The 15,176-nt window shown below is 41.2% G+C and overlaps 1 protein-coding gene across 2 annotated transcripts in view; it reads left to right on the top strand.

Annotated features, from left to right (window-relative positions):
* The window catches only part of LOC144681563 (copine-9-like), a 410,414-nt gene extending 402,610 nt beyond the window's left edge, over window positions 1-7,804 (top strand). Inside the window, exons 19-20 of one of the 2 annotated variants that reach the window (XM_078543246.1) lie at window positions 3,507-3,580; window positions 5,682-7,804. In XM_078543246.1, coding sequence (XP_078399372.1) covers window positions 3,507-3,580; window positions 5,682-5,873 — 266 coding nt within the window. In that variant the 3' untranslated portion in view covers window positions 5,874-7,804. Of the gene's footprint in view, window positions 1-1,020; window positions 1,140-3,506; window positions 3,581-5,681 lie in introns of those variants that run through there. The other variant, XM_078543247.1, reaches the window with a different exon arrangement.
* Window positions 7,805-15,176: the final 7,372 nt, after the last annotated feature.

The raw sequence follows: 15,176 nt of genomic DNA, 5'->3' as shown, positions 1-15,176 counted from the left end.
GTTCCATGGGTAATGTGAACCTCTGCACTACCTCAGTCATGTGCTCTTTTTACTCACTTGACAACCAATGGGCTGCAGGAACCATCAGAGCTTGGCCTTAACTTGTTCACCGCTGATATCCTTAGAATAGACAGGTAATTGCTTTATTGAAAAATCATCCCACTGACAGGTGCCAAAATGTGAAGACTTTACAAATAAAATGAGTAACCACAATTCATAACCTAGTTATAGACAATCATTTAAATAAAAATAAAGTATAAAATAATAAAAGCATTGCACGATTATGAACATTTATTATAAAAATAATTTACATTACGTTGCAAAATGCAGGTCCCCTTAATTTACAGAATAAAAATGAAAGATCTACTGCATTCTGCATTTTGTAATAAAGTCCATAGATCATATGTTGTCAAGTTGAGTTCATTAAATTTTCAATCATTTACATACTGTTTATGAGTTTTATGGCTATCTCATAATCTATTTGTTCTATATCTTAAGTAATTTTATTATGCTTAGGAGGTGCAAGAATACCAACAATTAAGCCTGTCCCACGAGAGGCTCACAGCAATTATGTTTATGTCAGAAGCAATGAAAGCAGGCGCATAACACAAAAAAGTTGACTGAGTGCAGTTAGTAAGTTGAAGAGATATTAATTTCATTTGCTACGATCAAATAGTTTTTCCATGTTTCTGTTTACCTTAGCCATCCTAATAATTAATGAATCCTGATTGACTTTTCCTGTTGCTTGGCTGAGGGATACTGCATCCAACAATTTTCTACTGCTGCTTTGGCTGAAAGCAGGGATTGAACCCAGGATTTTCCTTCCCTACCTGCAGCCAAAAGGCATCAGTCTCATCAAAATTTCCCTATGTGCTTTTAAAAATAATTCTGTGGCCTATGAAACATTAATGGAACCAAATAAAGTATGTGAGTATTGAGCCTGCAGTGTTGATTGCTAAATAATAAATAAATCCTTCTACCAGTGATTGCTTATTGTTCACATTCGTTGTAACATTGCAGTACACCTCAGTAAAATATTCAATCATTCAAGGATGAAAGATCTATGAGAGTAAAAATAAAAACGTCAGTAGTTGACTGGAACACCTAAGGCCACATGAGTTTAATTCCCTTATATCCAGGTGGGTATTTGTTTTATATTCATGTTTAAATAACATAAAAATTGCAAATAAAAAGTTGTTTTTTTAATTGTAATCACATTTTTTAAATACAAAGCATCCATACTCCACTGCTATTTTTTCTTACCAGAAATCTTATTGGAATAATTTCTTATTAAAATGTTTAACATTAATAATTTATTTTATTTGGGCCTCATAGTACCCAATGATGACGGGGCCATAAAATTATCAGAGTTAAGACCAAGTGTGATATTCAGGTGAAGCGGGGTTAGAAAATGGTGGATTATTGTGCCAATGTAATACAGTCCCCATTTAAAGTCATACAATGCCTCCACAAATTTGCATATACCTTCAATTTAATTCCTTTGACTGAGTGGCAGCGCTCTCATCTCTGGATCATAAGTCGTGGTTTGAAGCCCCAGTCTAGAGATTTAAGCACATGATCCAAGCAGTGCTGCATTAGCAGAGGTGCCAGCTCTAGGGATGTGGTGTTTAACTAAGCTCCCGCCTCCCCCTCAGCTAGACAGAAAAAGATTCCTGTGGCACTATTCGAAGAAGAACAAAGAGAGTTCTCTTGGTGACTTGGCTGACATTTATCTCTTAACTGACATCATTAAAACATGTCTGGTCATTTACATCATTGCTGGTTGTGCAGCCTTGCTGTGCGCAAATGGGCTGCCACATTTCCATGTATTAGCAACTACACTTCAAAAGTACTTAGTTGGCTGTGAAGTGCTTTGAGATGTCCTGAGATTAATGCAAATGAAAATTGAGCGGTTTCCATAATGATTGGTCAATCCTGAACACTAATTATATGCTTGGATAGCAAGATGAATATCTACCCCTAGGAGTTCCTCTTCAAGAAAGGCGGAGGTGGTAAATGGGGGTTCCACAGCTCCACCACTGACAGAAGGATGTAATTACAGCATGACAAGTTTATATTGTAAATGTGGACAAAGGAATTTATAACTGTGTGTGCACTGATGTAAGATTTTTCATTATATATTATGCATAATATCCCAGTTTGTGTGAAGAGCAAAATGATATTAGTTGACAGCATTTAAGCTGCAAATTCTGAAACAGAAAACAATTACACACTATCACTTACCAAATAATTTCCATAGTTTCCCTTTGTCGACGTTGGCACCCTTTTTGAAGAGTGTTAAATCATTGAGAGAGACCAGGAGAGCAAATAGATAATACAGTGCCAGATGGCTGCAATTTTGTACATGTCCAGACTTTCAGCTGATATCACGTGCAGCAAAAATGGGGCTTATAGGTGTTTGATAGTACAGAATTTGAGTATTGCTGAAAAAGACATTTTGTTGAAGCTTTTTATCTTGCACTCATCAGGACAATCATAAGAATACCAATGTCAGGGGAAGCAACAACTTTATGCTGTATGAGAAGAGAGTGTTGATTGGTTGGCAAGTGGACTCTGATTGGTGGAGGCCTTGACATGGTGAATGCACCAGTTCATGATGACTGACAGTTAACTGCCCAGTATTGTTTGATATTTTAAACCAGGTAGCTTGACTCTGATTGGTCAAGGTATTGTCCCAAGGAATGAACCAGTGTATGGCTATCACAAAATAAGCGCTATCTATTCGCTGGCTTATTCCTCGGGGCAATGCCTTGACCAATCACAGTCAAACTGCCAGGTTTAAAATTTCAAACAATACTTGGCAGTTAACTGTCAGTCACCATGAACTGGTGCGCTCTCCATGATAAGGCCTCTACCAATCAGAGTCCACTTGCCAACCAATCAGCACTCTCTTCTCGTACATTATAAAGTTATTGCTGACATTGATATTCTTGCGATTGTCCTGATGAGTGCAAGATGAAAAGCTTTGACAAAGTGGAGCTTATGTTTGAATTGAATGCTGGCATTAAATTACTACCAGCGTTCCTCTGACTGGTGATATATTTTTACTATACTTGGAGATTTGTGTATTTTTAATGAAAAATACAATTCTATCAGCATTGTCTTTGATGCCACATTGCTTATGGCATATGATACTGTGACCCTGGTACACATCAGGTTTGTAATATACAAACAAGTATGATATTGGGAACAAAAACAAAAATAGCTGGAAAAAGTCAGCAGGTCTGACAGCATCTGCGGAGAGGAATACCGTTAACGTTTCGAGTCCATATGACTCTTCATCAGGGTTCCTCTCCGCAGATGCTGTCAGACCTGCTGAGTTTTTCCAGTTATTTTTGTTTTTGTTTCAGATTTCCAGCATGCGCAGTATTTTGCTTTTATGATATTGGGAATTCTTTTTAGCAAATTTTGCAATAAAAATCACTATACTCGGCATTATGTATTATTCTTTGAACAAAATCCTTTATTTTCCCTGTTTTTTGCAGCTATGGAGGAACTGGATGGAGATGAAATTCGGATCTCCTCTAGGGGGCGTATTGCAGAACGTGACATTGTCCAGGTCAGTGATGGGTAAAACTTTAGAGACAATAATCTGAGACAAAATAAATTGGCATTGGGAAATGTATAGGCTAATAAACAAAAGTCGGCATGGATTTATTAAAGGCAAATCATTTTTGGCTAACTTAATTGCTAAAATAACAAAGGAGGTTGATGAAGATAGTGCAGCTGATTTTGTATATATATACATATATATAGACTTTCAAAAGGCTTTTGACGAAATAGCACATAATAGATTTGTTATCAAAGTTAAAGTTTATGGGATTAATGAGACAGTGGCAGCATGGATACAAAATTGGCTAAGAGACTGAAGGCGGAAAGTAATGGTGAAAAGTGTTTTTCAGACTAGAGGGAAGTATACAAGGGTGATATTCTGGGATTAGTATTAGGGGCTATGTTCTTTTTGATATATATTAATGACCTGGACTTGGCTATGTGGCATTATTTCAAAGCTTGCAGATGATACAAAACTCAGAAAAGTAGTAAACTATGTGGAAGATAATAATTGATACCATGAGGACATAGAGAGACTGGTGAAATGGGCAGACACATGGCAGATAAAATTTAACACAGAGAAGTGTTAAGCGATGTATTTTGGTATGAAGATTGAAGAGAAGCAAAATATACTGAATGGTACAATTTTAAATCAACAGAGAGACCTGTTTGTACATATACAAATCTTTGTAGGTAGCAAGAAATGTTCAGAAGGCTATTGAAAAAAGTATATGGAATATTTAGCTTTATTAATAGAGGCACAAGGTACAAAAGCCAGGAGATTATACTAAACCTTTATGAAACACTGTTTAGGCTTCAGCTGGAGTACTATGTTCATTCCTGGGCATCATATTTTAGGAAGGATGCCAAAGCCTTAGAAGAGGGTACAGAAGCGATGTACTACAATGGTACCAGGGATGAAGGACTCCAGTTATGTGGAGAGACTGGAGAAGTTGGGGTTGTTGTTAGAGAAGAGAAGGTTAAGGCGATATTTGATAGAAGCACTCAAAATCATGACAGAGCACATAAGAAACTGTTTCCAGTGGCAAAAAGATCAACAACCGATTTAAGGTGATTGGCAAAACAACCAGAGGACATGGGAAGGTATTTTTTTTTTTACACAATAAGCCGTGATTTGCTTGAAAAGATGATGAAAGCAAATTCAACAGTAACTTTCAAAAGAGAATTGAATAAATACTTGAAAGGAAAAACAATTACTTGGCTATAGAGAAAGATCAGGGAAGTGGAATTAATTGCATAGTTCTAGCAAAAAACCAGCATGGGCTGAATGGCCTCCTCCTGCCCTGTATCATTCTATAATTCATTGATAATAGGCCAAATTTTCCTCTATTGGGTTCCACTGGGTCATTTGCATACTGTATTACTGGCCGCTGAGGTTGAGATCTTCTGCTTCTACTCAACAGAAGAAATGTTGACAATTGCCTGTATTGTCTTCACCTGCACTAGGCTTTTCCAACACTCTGAGATTGTCCTGGCTGTTCCAGGAATCGAGGATTAATCTTCAGGACACTGTTATAAGCAGCCTGGGAGACAAAATGTAGGGGTATTTAATTTTCTTTAAACAGCTATAAAAATATTGAAGGCAGGGAAAAAAAGATTGTTTTGACTGACGGCCATAACTTACCCAATCGGGTGTTCCTATTGGCCTGGAAAGGCAGTGATCTGTGTAGGTGGAAATGTTGAGTGTACAATGGCTGGAGTGTGGGGTTAGGGCAGTTGAAGGCAGGAGGCCACATGTGAAACCTCCAAGAAGACATGCAACCAAAGTTGGAAACCCTAACCAGCAGCCACCCTAACCACATCTGTAGGGGTAAGCCACTGCACCAAGAATCTTCCAGGACTCTCTGTTGTGGCATCCTGAGCAAACCCAGGGAAGTGGCAGGAGACCGGGTATATCCCATTGCCTCAATATAATGGCAACACCAAATCTGCACTTATCACAAGGCAAAGAGAATCAGAAATGACGCGAAATTAAATAAAGCAGTGATAGCCTCTATATTCAAATGACCTTTAAGAATGTTCTTATTATATTGTATGACACATTAATGGCACCACTCTTACCTCTCTTGCCATGATTTCTCTTTCAGTTTGTCCCATTCCGTGATTATGTCGATCGATCTGGAAATCAGGTTTTGAGTATGGCTCGACTTGCCAAGGATGTTTTAGCAGAAATCCCGGACCAGCTGCTCTCCTACATGAAGACAAGAGACATAAAGCCACGGCCAGCACCTCCCTCTTACACATCTGCCTCACAACAGTCATTTCATACGAGGATCTGAGGAAATTCACTCTCTCCTCGATCAGTGTATTTATAGACTGCTTTTAATATGATTCCTATTGGAACTTCTGTATGTGCGTGTGTGTGAGCAAGAGAAACGGACTGGCATTGAACACGCTCTCATTCCATTGTTGAGACATTGGCCATATTTATTCCAGCTGCTAATGTCATCATCGCGTTCATGGTTGACTAAATGGAAATATTGGAAACTTGCTGGATGAAGTCCATCTATCATTTTGAGCTTGTGGCTTTATAACAGCTACAACTTCTCCTGTTCCCAAGTCAGACAAAATATCATTATATGCTTTACTCTGTCTTACTCTGAGCAGCCTGAAATGATCATGCTCCCATCCCCTAAAAGCCTGTACATGAGCTTTCAACATTTACCCAGTGTTATCTTTATATTTGGTTTAGTGCCAATTGTAGCAGTGACCATCATCGCTGGAACATCGACATGCTGGGTTCAATCATCAGTGCTTGAAGAAAAGCCAATTCAAAACCTTTGTCTATTGTTTAGATAGGTTAGCAGTGATTTTGGACTTCATTGAGATCAATGCGTTCTAGAGAGCAAGGAAACCCAATAGGGTTACAATGCATTATTCAGGTTTCCAAGCTGGTTAATGCTAATGACTTCAAACCTTGTGGACCAAACTCTTCCTTGTCTTCTTGAAGGTAAAATTTGAAAGCACTAGCCGAGGTTTCAAACTCCAGAAGGTTAACATTGCCCGTCTGCATAATAATGTAACATGAATGTGCACACAGGTTGATCCAAATATCTCATACTGCACACATCCTCAAAAAGTAATCATTAGATGGCACCTTCATCTTCTTTCTCCCAGTCCACATGCAGCATGGCTCCATCAGTACTTTAGCTCTCCTTAGTCACCTTCAATTGACATTGTTGAAGATTCTGGTATTCTCACTGGATTTCCTTCACCACCCTGTGTTAACCCCTATCCCACACGCCTCTACTCCCACCACCCCCCATCCCCACATATTATATTGTCATCCCCAACACAGTTTACATATATCTAGGTCGATCTGTCTGTATAACCAGCCACCGGGTGATACATAAGAATGACATTGGGTTGACTTGTCCCCTAGTTTACACCTGCTGTGGATTGTCAGGAACAATCTCTCTTGGGTGGAAGACTCAATGACCCCCCTCTCTGCTCTGAAGTGAGAATTAGTCATGTGGGGATTCATGAGTGAAAGCCTGTGCCATACCACTCAGCTTCAAACCTTGTTGGTATGCCAGTGGTTTGTATAAACTTTGTGGTGGTGTTATCATCATTATCTTAAATTTCCTCCTTTCCCAATTAGCTGCAGCACACTCCAGCTACAAGGGCAGAGAGCTGCCCTTCCCCCCTCATGAAGAAACCCCTGGTTAACCCCTCTTGCTCTGATGGCTTAAATATTAGGATCTCATGAAATGCAAAGTCACAGCTCCTCACTTATAATCTTACTACAACATATATGTTGGAACTCCACTGTGCTATCTATCAATGTTGTCTAAACCCACTGTTTGTGCTTTCAAAGTTTCCGACAACAGGTTCTTTGAATTGTGGCTTTTGGACATCCGTGCTAGATAGATGTTTATAGGGTCCATTTCTACTTTAGGACTATGATTCTGGGAGCATGCTGTTTGTGAATGGTTGCATGTTCCCATATGTGCAGATTGCATCACACTGCTACAGAGCATTATGGGATGTACAGTTTAAACTTTCAGTATTGTCCTGCTAATAAGACTGATGTAAATCAGATCACAAGGTGAAATGAAGGAAAGGGAGACCTGGGATTGACCTGGTGAAAATGGAGCATAAACCAAACCCTGTCATTCTGTGATGTAGAATATCAATACAATGCTTACTTGAAGGCCATGCCAAATAATATTTGTGTTTTTCATTAAGAATCTATTAAAAGATGTAAAGGAAAGTGCAACTTATTACAGTTAAATGTTTTTCCTCTGCTCTTATCTTGAAGGGTTACAAATCCACATAAATACATTCTTGTATGTGTAGACAGAGTGTGAGCAGATTATTCCAGCAAAAGGGAGCACAACATGTACTCTCGATCCCATCCTCACCCACCTTCTACAAACACATGCAACCTTTGGAATGGCTGACAGCCAAATCAATACACTATTTTGAGGCTTTCTAAAGGCCAGAAGATTACCCTCCCCATGCAGCCATTGGCCTTTAGGGGCTGAATTTTCCCATCCTGACACAGGGCCAAATTGCATCGGTTGGGCTTTAAAAAGAGCAGGCGGAACAAATTCCAGGATTCCCGGTGCCAGCAATTTTCATCAGTGTAGGAAATAGCAGGACCAGGTCATGAGTCCACACCCAGTTGTCCCAATGTTGCCAGCGCCATTGCATTTCAGACCTTCTGCAATTTTCAAGGAGTCAGGTGGTTTTGGAAGGCTATGTGCTTCACACCAGCTCAGAGGTGTTGTGAACGACAGGAATTGGGAGCCATAGGAATGGTAGTTCAAAAGGTGCTTCTAACTTCACATTTCATAATGAAATGCTGCATCATAAGTTATATATAATTTTTAATACAGTGAGTGATGATAGGGCTTTGTTTTGAAAAGATAAGTGACCATTAAATAATGCGCTTGACAGGTTGTCACTTCTGACATCTGTCAAGCTGTCAAGGCAATGAACAGAATAGTTAAAGTGGAAAAGTCTTCAGATGCATTATAGTACATTATTCAATGCCTAAAGTGTTATCCTGCATTGATCAGAAGTGAAATTCGGATTTGATTGTGTGAAATGTGCCATCTACTTTCATGTCTTCCTTGAACTTTAACTCAGCCATCTTTTTGGCTGTTTCAAAGCTTTGACAGATGGCTGAGTTTGCATTGTCTTTGAAGTTCAGCTCAGCCATCTGTTTGGCTGTTTCAACGTTTTGACAGGTGGCTAAGCTTCAAATGCTTTAATATATTCAGATGAGGAGGTTTTGTTGACACTGTTGTTCAATGGAATTTAATTATGAATGCTTGGCTGAGTTTCAAACTCACTAATGAACTCTTCTCAGCAGTTCTTTGCACAGTCATTTAGCAGAATCTCATTATGAATGCTTGGCAAACTTCCAAACTCACTAATGGTTTCTGCTCAGGTTGTTGACACAGCTGCCAAGGGAAATGTGAGTTTGCATGTTTTTGACAGAGTTATGAGATTTTAAGGGGAGCATGGTTTTATCTATACATATTCATAAGAACATAAGAACTAGGAGCAGGAGTAGGCAATGCAGCCCCTTGAGCCTGCCCCGCCATTCATTACGATCATGGCTGACCACATTTGGGCCTCAACTCCAATTTCCCACTCTCTCCCCATAACCTTTCAACCCATTACTAATTAAAAATCTGTCTATCTCCTGCTTAAATTTATTCAGCGTCCTGGCATCCACTGCACTCTGAAGTAGTGAATTCCACAGATTCACGACCCTTTGAGAAAAGTAATTCCTCCTCATCTCTGATTTAAATCTACCACCCCTTAGCCTAAAACTATGGCCTCTCATTCTAGAATGCCCCACAAGGGGAAACATCCACTCCACGTCTACTTTGTCTATCCCCTTTAGCATCTTATATACCTCAATTAGATCTCCTCTCATCCTTCTAAACTCTAGCGAGTATAGGTCTAAACTGCTCAATCTCTCCTCATAAAACAAGCCCCACATCTCTGGAATCAATTTAGTGAACTTCTGAACCTCCTCCAGTGCAACTACATCCTTCCTCAAGTAAGGGAACCAAAACTGTGCACAGTACTCCTGGTGCGGTCTCACCAATGCCTTGTACAGTTGCAATGACACTTCCCTATTTTTATATTCTATTTGTTTAGCAATAAATGCCAAAATTCCATTTGCCTTCCTTATTACCTGCTGTACCTGCATACTAGCTTTCAGCAATTCATGCATGAAGACACCCAGATCCCTCTGCACTGAAGCGTTCTGAAGTTTCTCTCCATTTAAGTAATAAGTTGCCTTTTTATTCTTCCGACCAAAATGGATAACCTCACACTTATCCACGTTAAACTCCATCTGCCAAATTTTGGCCCATTCACCTAACCTGTCCATATCCATTTGTAAATTTCTTATTTCTTCCTTGCAACTTACTTTCCCACCTATTTTGGTGTCATCTGCAAATTTAGCTATAGTACCTTCTACCCCTGGATCCAAGTCATTAATATAGATTGTAAATAGTTGGGGCCCAAGGACTGAACCCTGTGGCACCCCACTAGTTACAGCTTGCCATCCAGAAAAAGACCATTTATCCCAACTCTCTACTTTCTGTTGGTCAGCCAATCCTCTATCCAAGCTAATATATTACCTCAAACTCCGTGTGATCTTATCTTGTGTATTAATCTTTTGTGCAGCATCTTATCAAAGGCCTTCCGGAAGTCCAGATGTACTACATCTATAGGATCCCCATTACCCACTTTGCTTGTCACATCTTCAAAGAACTCTAACAAATTAGTCAAACACGATTTACTCTTCATAAAACCATGCTGACTCTGATGGATTGCATTTGGACTTTCCAAATGTCCCATTACTACTTCCTTAATAATGGATTCCAACAATTTCCCAAAGACAGACGTTAAACTAACTGGTCTATAGGTTCCTACCTTCTGCCTCCCCCCCGCCCCCCAACTTTTTGAATAAGGGTGTTATATTAGCATTTTTCCAATCCGCTGGAACCTTTCCAGAATCCAGGGAATTTTGGAATATTATAGCCAATGCATCCACTATCTCCACTGCCACTTCCTTTAAGACCCTGGGATGTAGGTCATCAGGTCCTGGGGACTTGTCACCCTTTAATCTCAATAGTTTGCTCAGTACTTTTTCTCTAGTGATGGTGATTGTTCTAAGTTCCTCCTTCTCTATATCCTCAGCACTACCTGTTACTATTGGGGTGGTACTAGTGTCCTCCACCGTGAAAACTGAGGCAAAATATTGATTAAACGTCTCTGCCATTTCTGCGTTCCCTGCTATTAACTCCCCAGCCTCGTCCTCCAAGGGACCAACATTAACTTTAGCTACTCTCCTTTTATATACATGTAGAAGCTTTTGCTATCAGTTTTTACATTTTGCGTTAATTTTCTTTCATAATTTATCTTTGCTCTTTTTATTATTTTTTTAGTAACCCTTTGTTGATCTTTAAAAGTTTCCCAATCTTCCAGCCTGCCACTGACCTTTGCAATTTGGTATACCTTAGTTTTTGCCTTTAAGTTATCTTTAACTTCCTTGCTTAGCCATGGATGCTTCCCCCCCACCCCCCCCCCCCCCCACCCCCCCTCTTACCATCTTTCTTCCTCATTGGGATATATTTTACTTGGGAGGAAATGAATATCTCCTTAAATATCTGCCACTGCTCATCAACTGTCCTACCTTGTAGTCTTCCTGCCCAGCCCACTGGGGCCAAATCTGCCCTCATACCTATGTAGTTACCTTTGTTTAACTCCAGAACACTAGTGTGGGACTCAAGTTTCTCGCTCTCAAACTGAACTTGAAATTCTATCATGCTATGATCACTCTTCCCTAGAGGATCCTTTACTATGAGATAATTAACTAACCCCACCTCATTACACAAAACCAAATCCAGAACAGCCTGCTCTCTGGTTGGTTCCACAACAAATTGCTCCAAGAAACAATCTCTAATACACTCTATGAACTCTCCGTCGAGGCTACCCTTGCTAATTTGATTAGTCCAGTCTATATGCATATTAAAATCACCCATGATTATTGCCATGCCTTTCTTATATGCTCCCAGTATTTCCTGGTTTACACTGTGCCCTATTGCTAAACTATTGTTTGGGGACCTATAGATTACTCTCGTCAGGGACTTCTTTCCCTTGCTATTTCTTATTTCTACCCAGACTGACTTGCTCTCCGGTGCCTATATCATTCCTCACTATAGCACTGATCTCTTCCTTCACTAACAAAGCTACACCACCTCCTTTTCTTTCCTGCCTATCCTTCCAAAACACTGAGTACCCTTGGATATTCAACTCCCAAACCTGTTTTCCCTCTAACCACGTCTCAGTAATCGCCACCACATCATACCTATTTATCTCAATTTGCTCTATTAACTCATTAGTTTTATTCCGAATGCTACATGCATTCAAATACAAAGCCTTTAAGTTTGCCCTATTGCCAATTTTCCCTACTCTTATATGATTCTTTGGTGCAACACACTCTATCCCTTCCTTTCACTTTTTGATAGCAATCAGCCTCGTCACTAACCTGCATTCTTACCCTCTCCTTAAACTTTGATTTTTTATATTTCCATGCAACTGAACCCTCCTCCCAACTATTTAGTTTAAAGCCCTAGCTACAACCCTAGTTATGCGATTTGCCAGGACACTGGTCCCAGCATAATTCAAGTGAAGCCCATCCGAACGGAATAGATCCCTCTTTCCCCAGTATTGGTGCCAATGTCCCATGAATTCGAACTCACTTCTCCCACACCAATCTTTGAGCCACGCATTTACCTCTTTAATCTTATTGACCCTGCGCCAATTAGCTCGTGGCTCAGGTAGTAATCCGGAGATTATTACATTTTGGTTCTGCTTTTTAATTTAGCCCCTAGCTGCTCGTATTCCCTCAGCAGAACCTCTTTCCTTCCTCTACCTATATCATTGGTACCTACGTGGGCCACAACATCTGGATCTTTCCCCTCCAACTCCAAGTTCCTCTGCAGCCCAGATGAGATATCCTTAACCCTGGCACCAGGTAGGCAACACAGCCTTTGGGACTCTCGATCCTGGCTACAGAGAACCGTATCCATTCCCCTAACTATACCATCCCCGATTAGAACTACATTTCTCTTTTCTCCTCCTACTTGAATGGCTCCCTGTACCACGGTGCTATGGTCAGTTTGCTCATCCTCCCTACAGTCCCCGCTCTCGTCCACACAGGGAACGAGAATCTCAAACCTGTTGGATAAGGGCAAGGGCTGAGGCTCCTGCAGTGCTACTTCCTGGACCCCTCTACCTGCCTCACACATAGTCACACCCTCCTGTCCCTGACCACTGACTGAATTTAAGGTAGTTAATCTAAGAGGTGTGACTGTGTCCTGAAACACAGCATCCAGGTAACTCTCCCCCTTCCTGATGTGTCGCAGTGTCCGAAGCTCAGACTCCAGCTCATCAACTCTGAGCCGAAGTTCCTCGAACATTTGCTACAGATGTGGTCACTAGGAACCACAATGGGGTTCACCAGCTCCCACATCATGCAGCTACAACACATCACCTGGCCCTGCGTCTCTATTTTATTTAATTAGTTTTTAAATTTGTTTTTAAAGTTCCTACTAGTCTTTAGTTTATCAATCTGTAGAATATTTCTCCTATTTACCTTTAATCTGAAAGCAAGTTAGAATAGAGATTCAAAATACACTTTTTAAAATCAGTTGGAACTTGCTCTCTCTGCTGAGTTGAAGCTGAAGTGTTAGGCCTCCAATCCTAGGCCCCAGTCATCACCCTTAATCTGAAATCAACTTAGAATTGGTGATTCAAACTAGCAGTTACTTACCAACCAATGAACTTACGGTTTTTCTGTGATGTCACTCTTTGTTTTTCGCTCGGCGACTGCAGAGGACACTCCTCTCGCTCTCTCCTCTAGCTGCTGCTGACTGCCTGTCCCAGAGTCCTCCTCTCGCACTCTCCTCTAGCTGCTGCTGACTGCCTGTCCCAGAGTCCTCCTCTCACACTCTCCTCTAGCTGCTGCTGACTGCCTGTCCCAGGGTCCTCCTCTCGCACCCTCCTCTAGCTGCTGCTGACTGCCTGTCCCAGGGTCCTCCTCTCACACTCTCCTCTAGGTGCTGTTGACCGCCTGTCCCAGGGTCCTCCTCTCGCACACTTCTCTCCTTTTGCTTATCTTGACAGATTTATGAGCTTCTCAAAGATTTCCAATGTTATTATAGGGCTTCTGAGTTCTGTAAATAGTGCATACTGGATGAGTGGATTGGGGGGGAATGGGAGGGTAAGTAGGTTAAGGGGGTATGGGGGGATGAGGGTGTTAAGGGGAGTGGCAGGGGATGAGGGGAGTTGAGGGGTGAAGGTTAGGGGGTCTCACACATATCTCCAGAACTGGGCCGATGTCTCAGCAAAATGGAGGTGGACCTTGTAACCTTGCAATCTCAGCATCCTGCCTCCATCTCTGCTCAGACCTGCTATGGAAGGTGGCGGACCAGGTTCAGCCCATCCCTGACTCCTGCCATGAAAATAGAGTGGACGGGTCTGCTGGTGAGGAGGAGGAATTGCAATGTCGGGAAATCCCCCAACTTCCAATTCCCACCTTCAAGATGAAAATCCAGCCATAGGTGTCCATATCCTTATCATTTTTCACCAGGAGCATCAAGGATTACTAGGTTCCATATTACATTGTGACTCCTTACATTGTGTGATGAATGTGGTAGCAGTGTTCCCTTGTCAGATATTCACTGTAGTGAGGTTCACTGCATATTAACTGATGGAACATTACTGAGCTGTCAGGTTATGTTTGCAGCAGGAGATATTTTCCAGGAAAGCAGAATACTGTGGGTGCCAGAAATATGAAATAAAAATAGAGAATTCTAGAAATTCTCAGCAGGTCTGGCAGAATCTGTGGAGAGAGAAACAGAGTTAATCTTTCAGGTTGATGACCTTTGAATTTTTGTGAGTGGATCCTTCCTGTTTGGCACAGGTGATAGAGCAAATATCTCCTAGTTCATCATTTGTCGCTGCGTTTGGAAAATGCGAGAGCCTCTGTACAGCAAAAGAGTGTACTCATTGTCAGAGAGGAGCAACAAGAGCATGCCTGTAACTTTGCCAGGAGTGGGTTTCTCCATGATGCAGGTGCTATCGACTGCACACATGTGGCTTTGTGGGTGCCACACCTGAATGGTGCTTTGTACCAAAATCACACAAAGGGTACCATTCAGTCAACATGCATTTGGTGTGTAACCACACCCTACACATCATGCTGGTGATTGTCTGCTATCCTAGCAGAAGTCATGCACCAATCTGCTGCTCCAGCAATCTTTCAGCCACCACTTCAAATCAAAGAATAGCTGCTCAGTGATAAGAGCTATCCATGCTACACTTGGCTGATGACTCCCGTCAGTCACCCAACCACAGATGGCCATCACTCATATAATAAGAGCCATGCTGCCACAAGGAATGTCATCGAGCAGACTGTCGGGTTGCTGAAGTAACGGTTCAACTGTCTGGACCACTCTGGAAGGATCCTCCAGTACTTGCAGGAATGAGTGTCCCGAGTCTGTAACATCCTTCACAACCTGACCATTATGAGCGCACAACCTTTG

This window comes from Cetorhinus maximus, chromosome 6 (assembly GCF_964194155.1).
Source record: "Cetorhinus maximus chromosome 6, sCetMax3.hap1.1, whole genome shotgun sequence".
In the NCBI taxonomy this organism is placed as follows: domain Eukaryota; kingdom Metazoa; phylum Chordata; class Chondrichthyes; order Lamniformes; family Cetorhinidae; genus Cetorhinus; species Cetorhinus maximus.
This window is presented reverse-complemented; position numbering and strand designations above follow the sequence as displayed.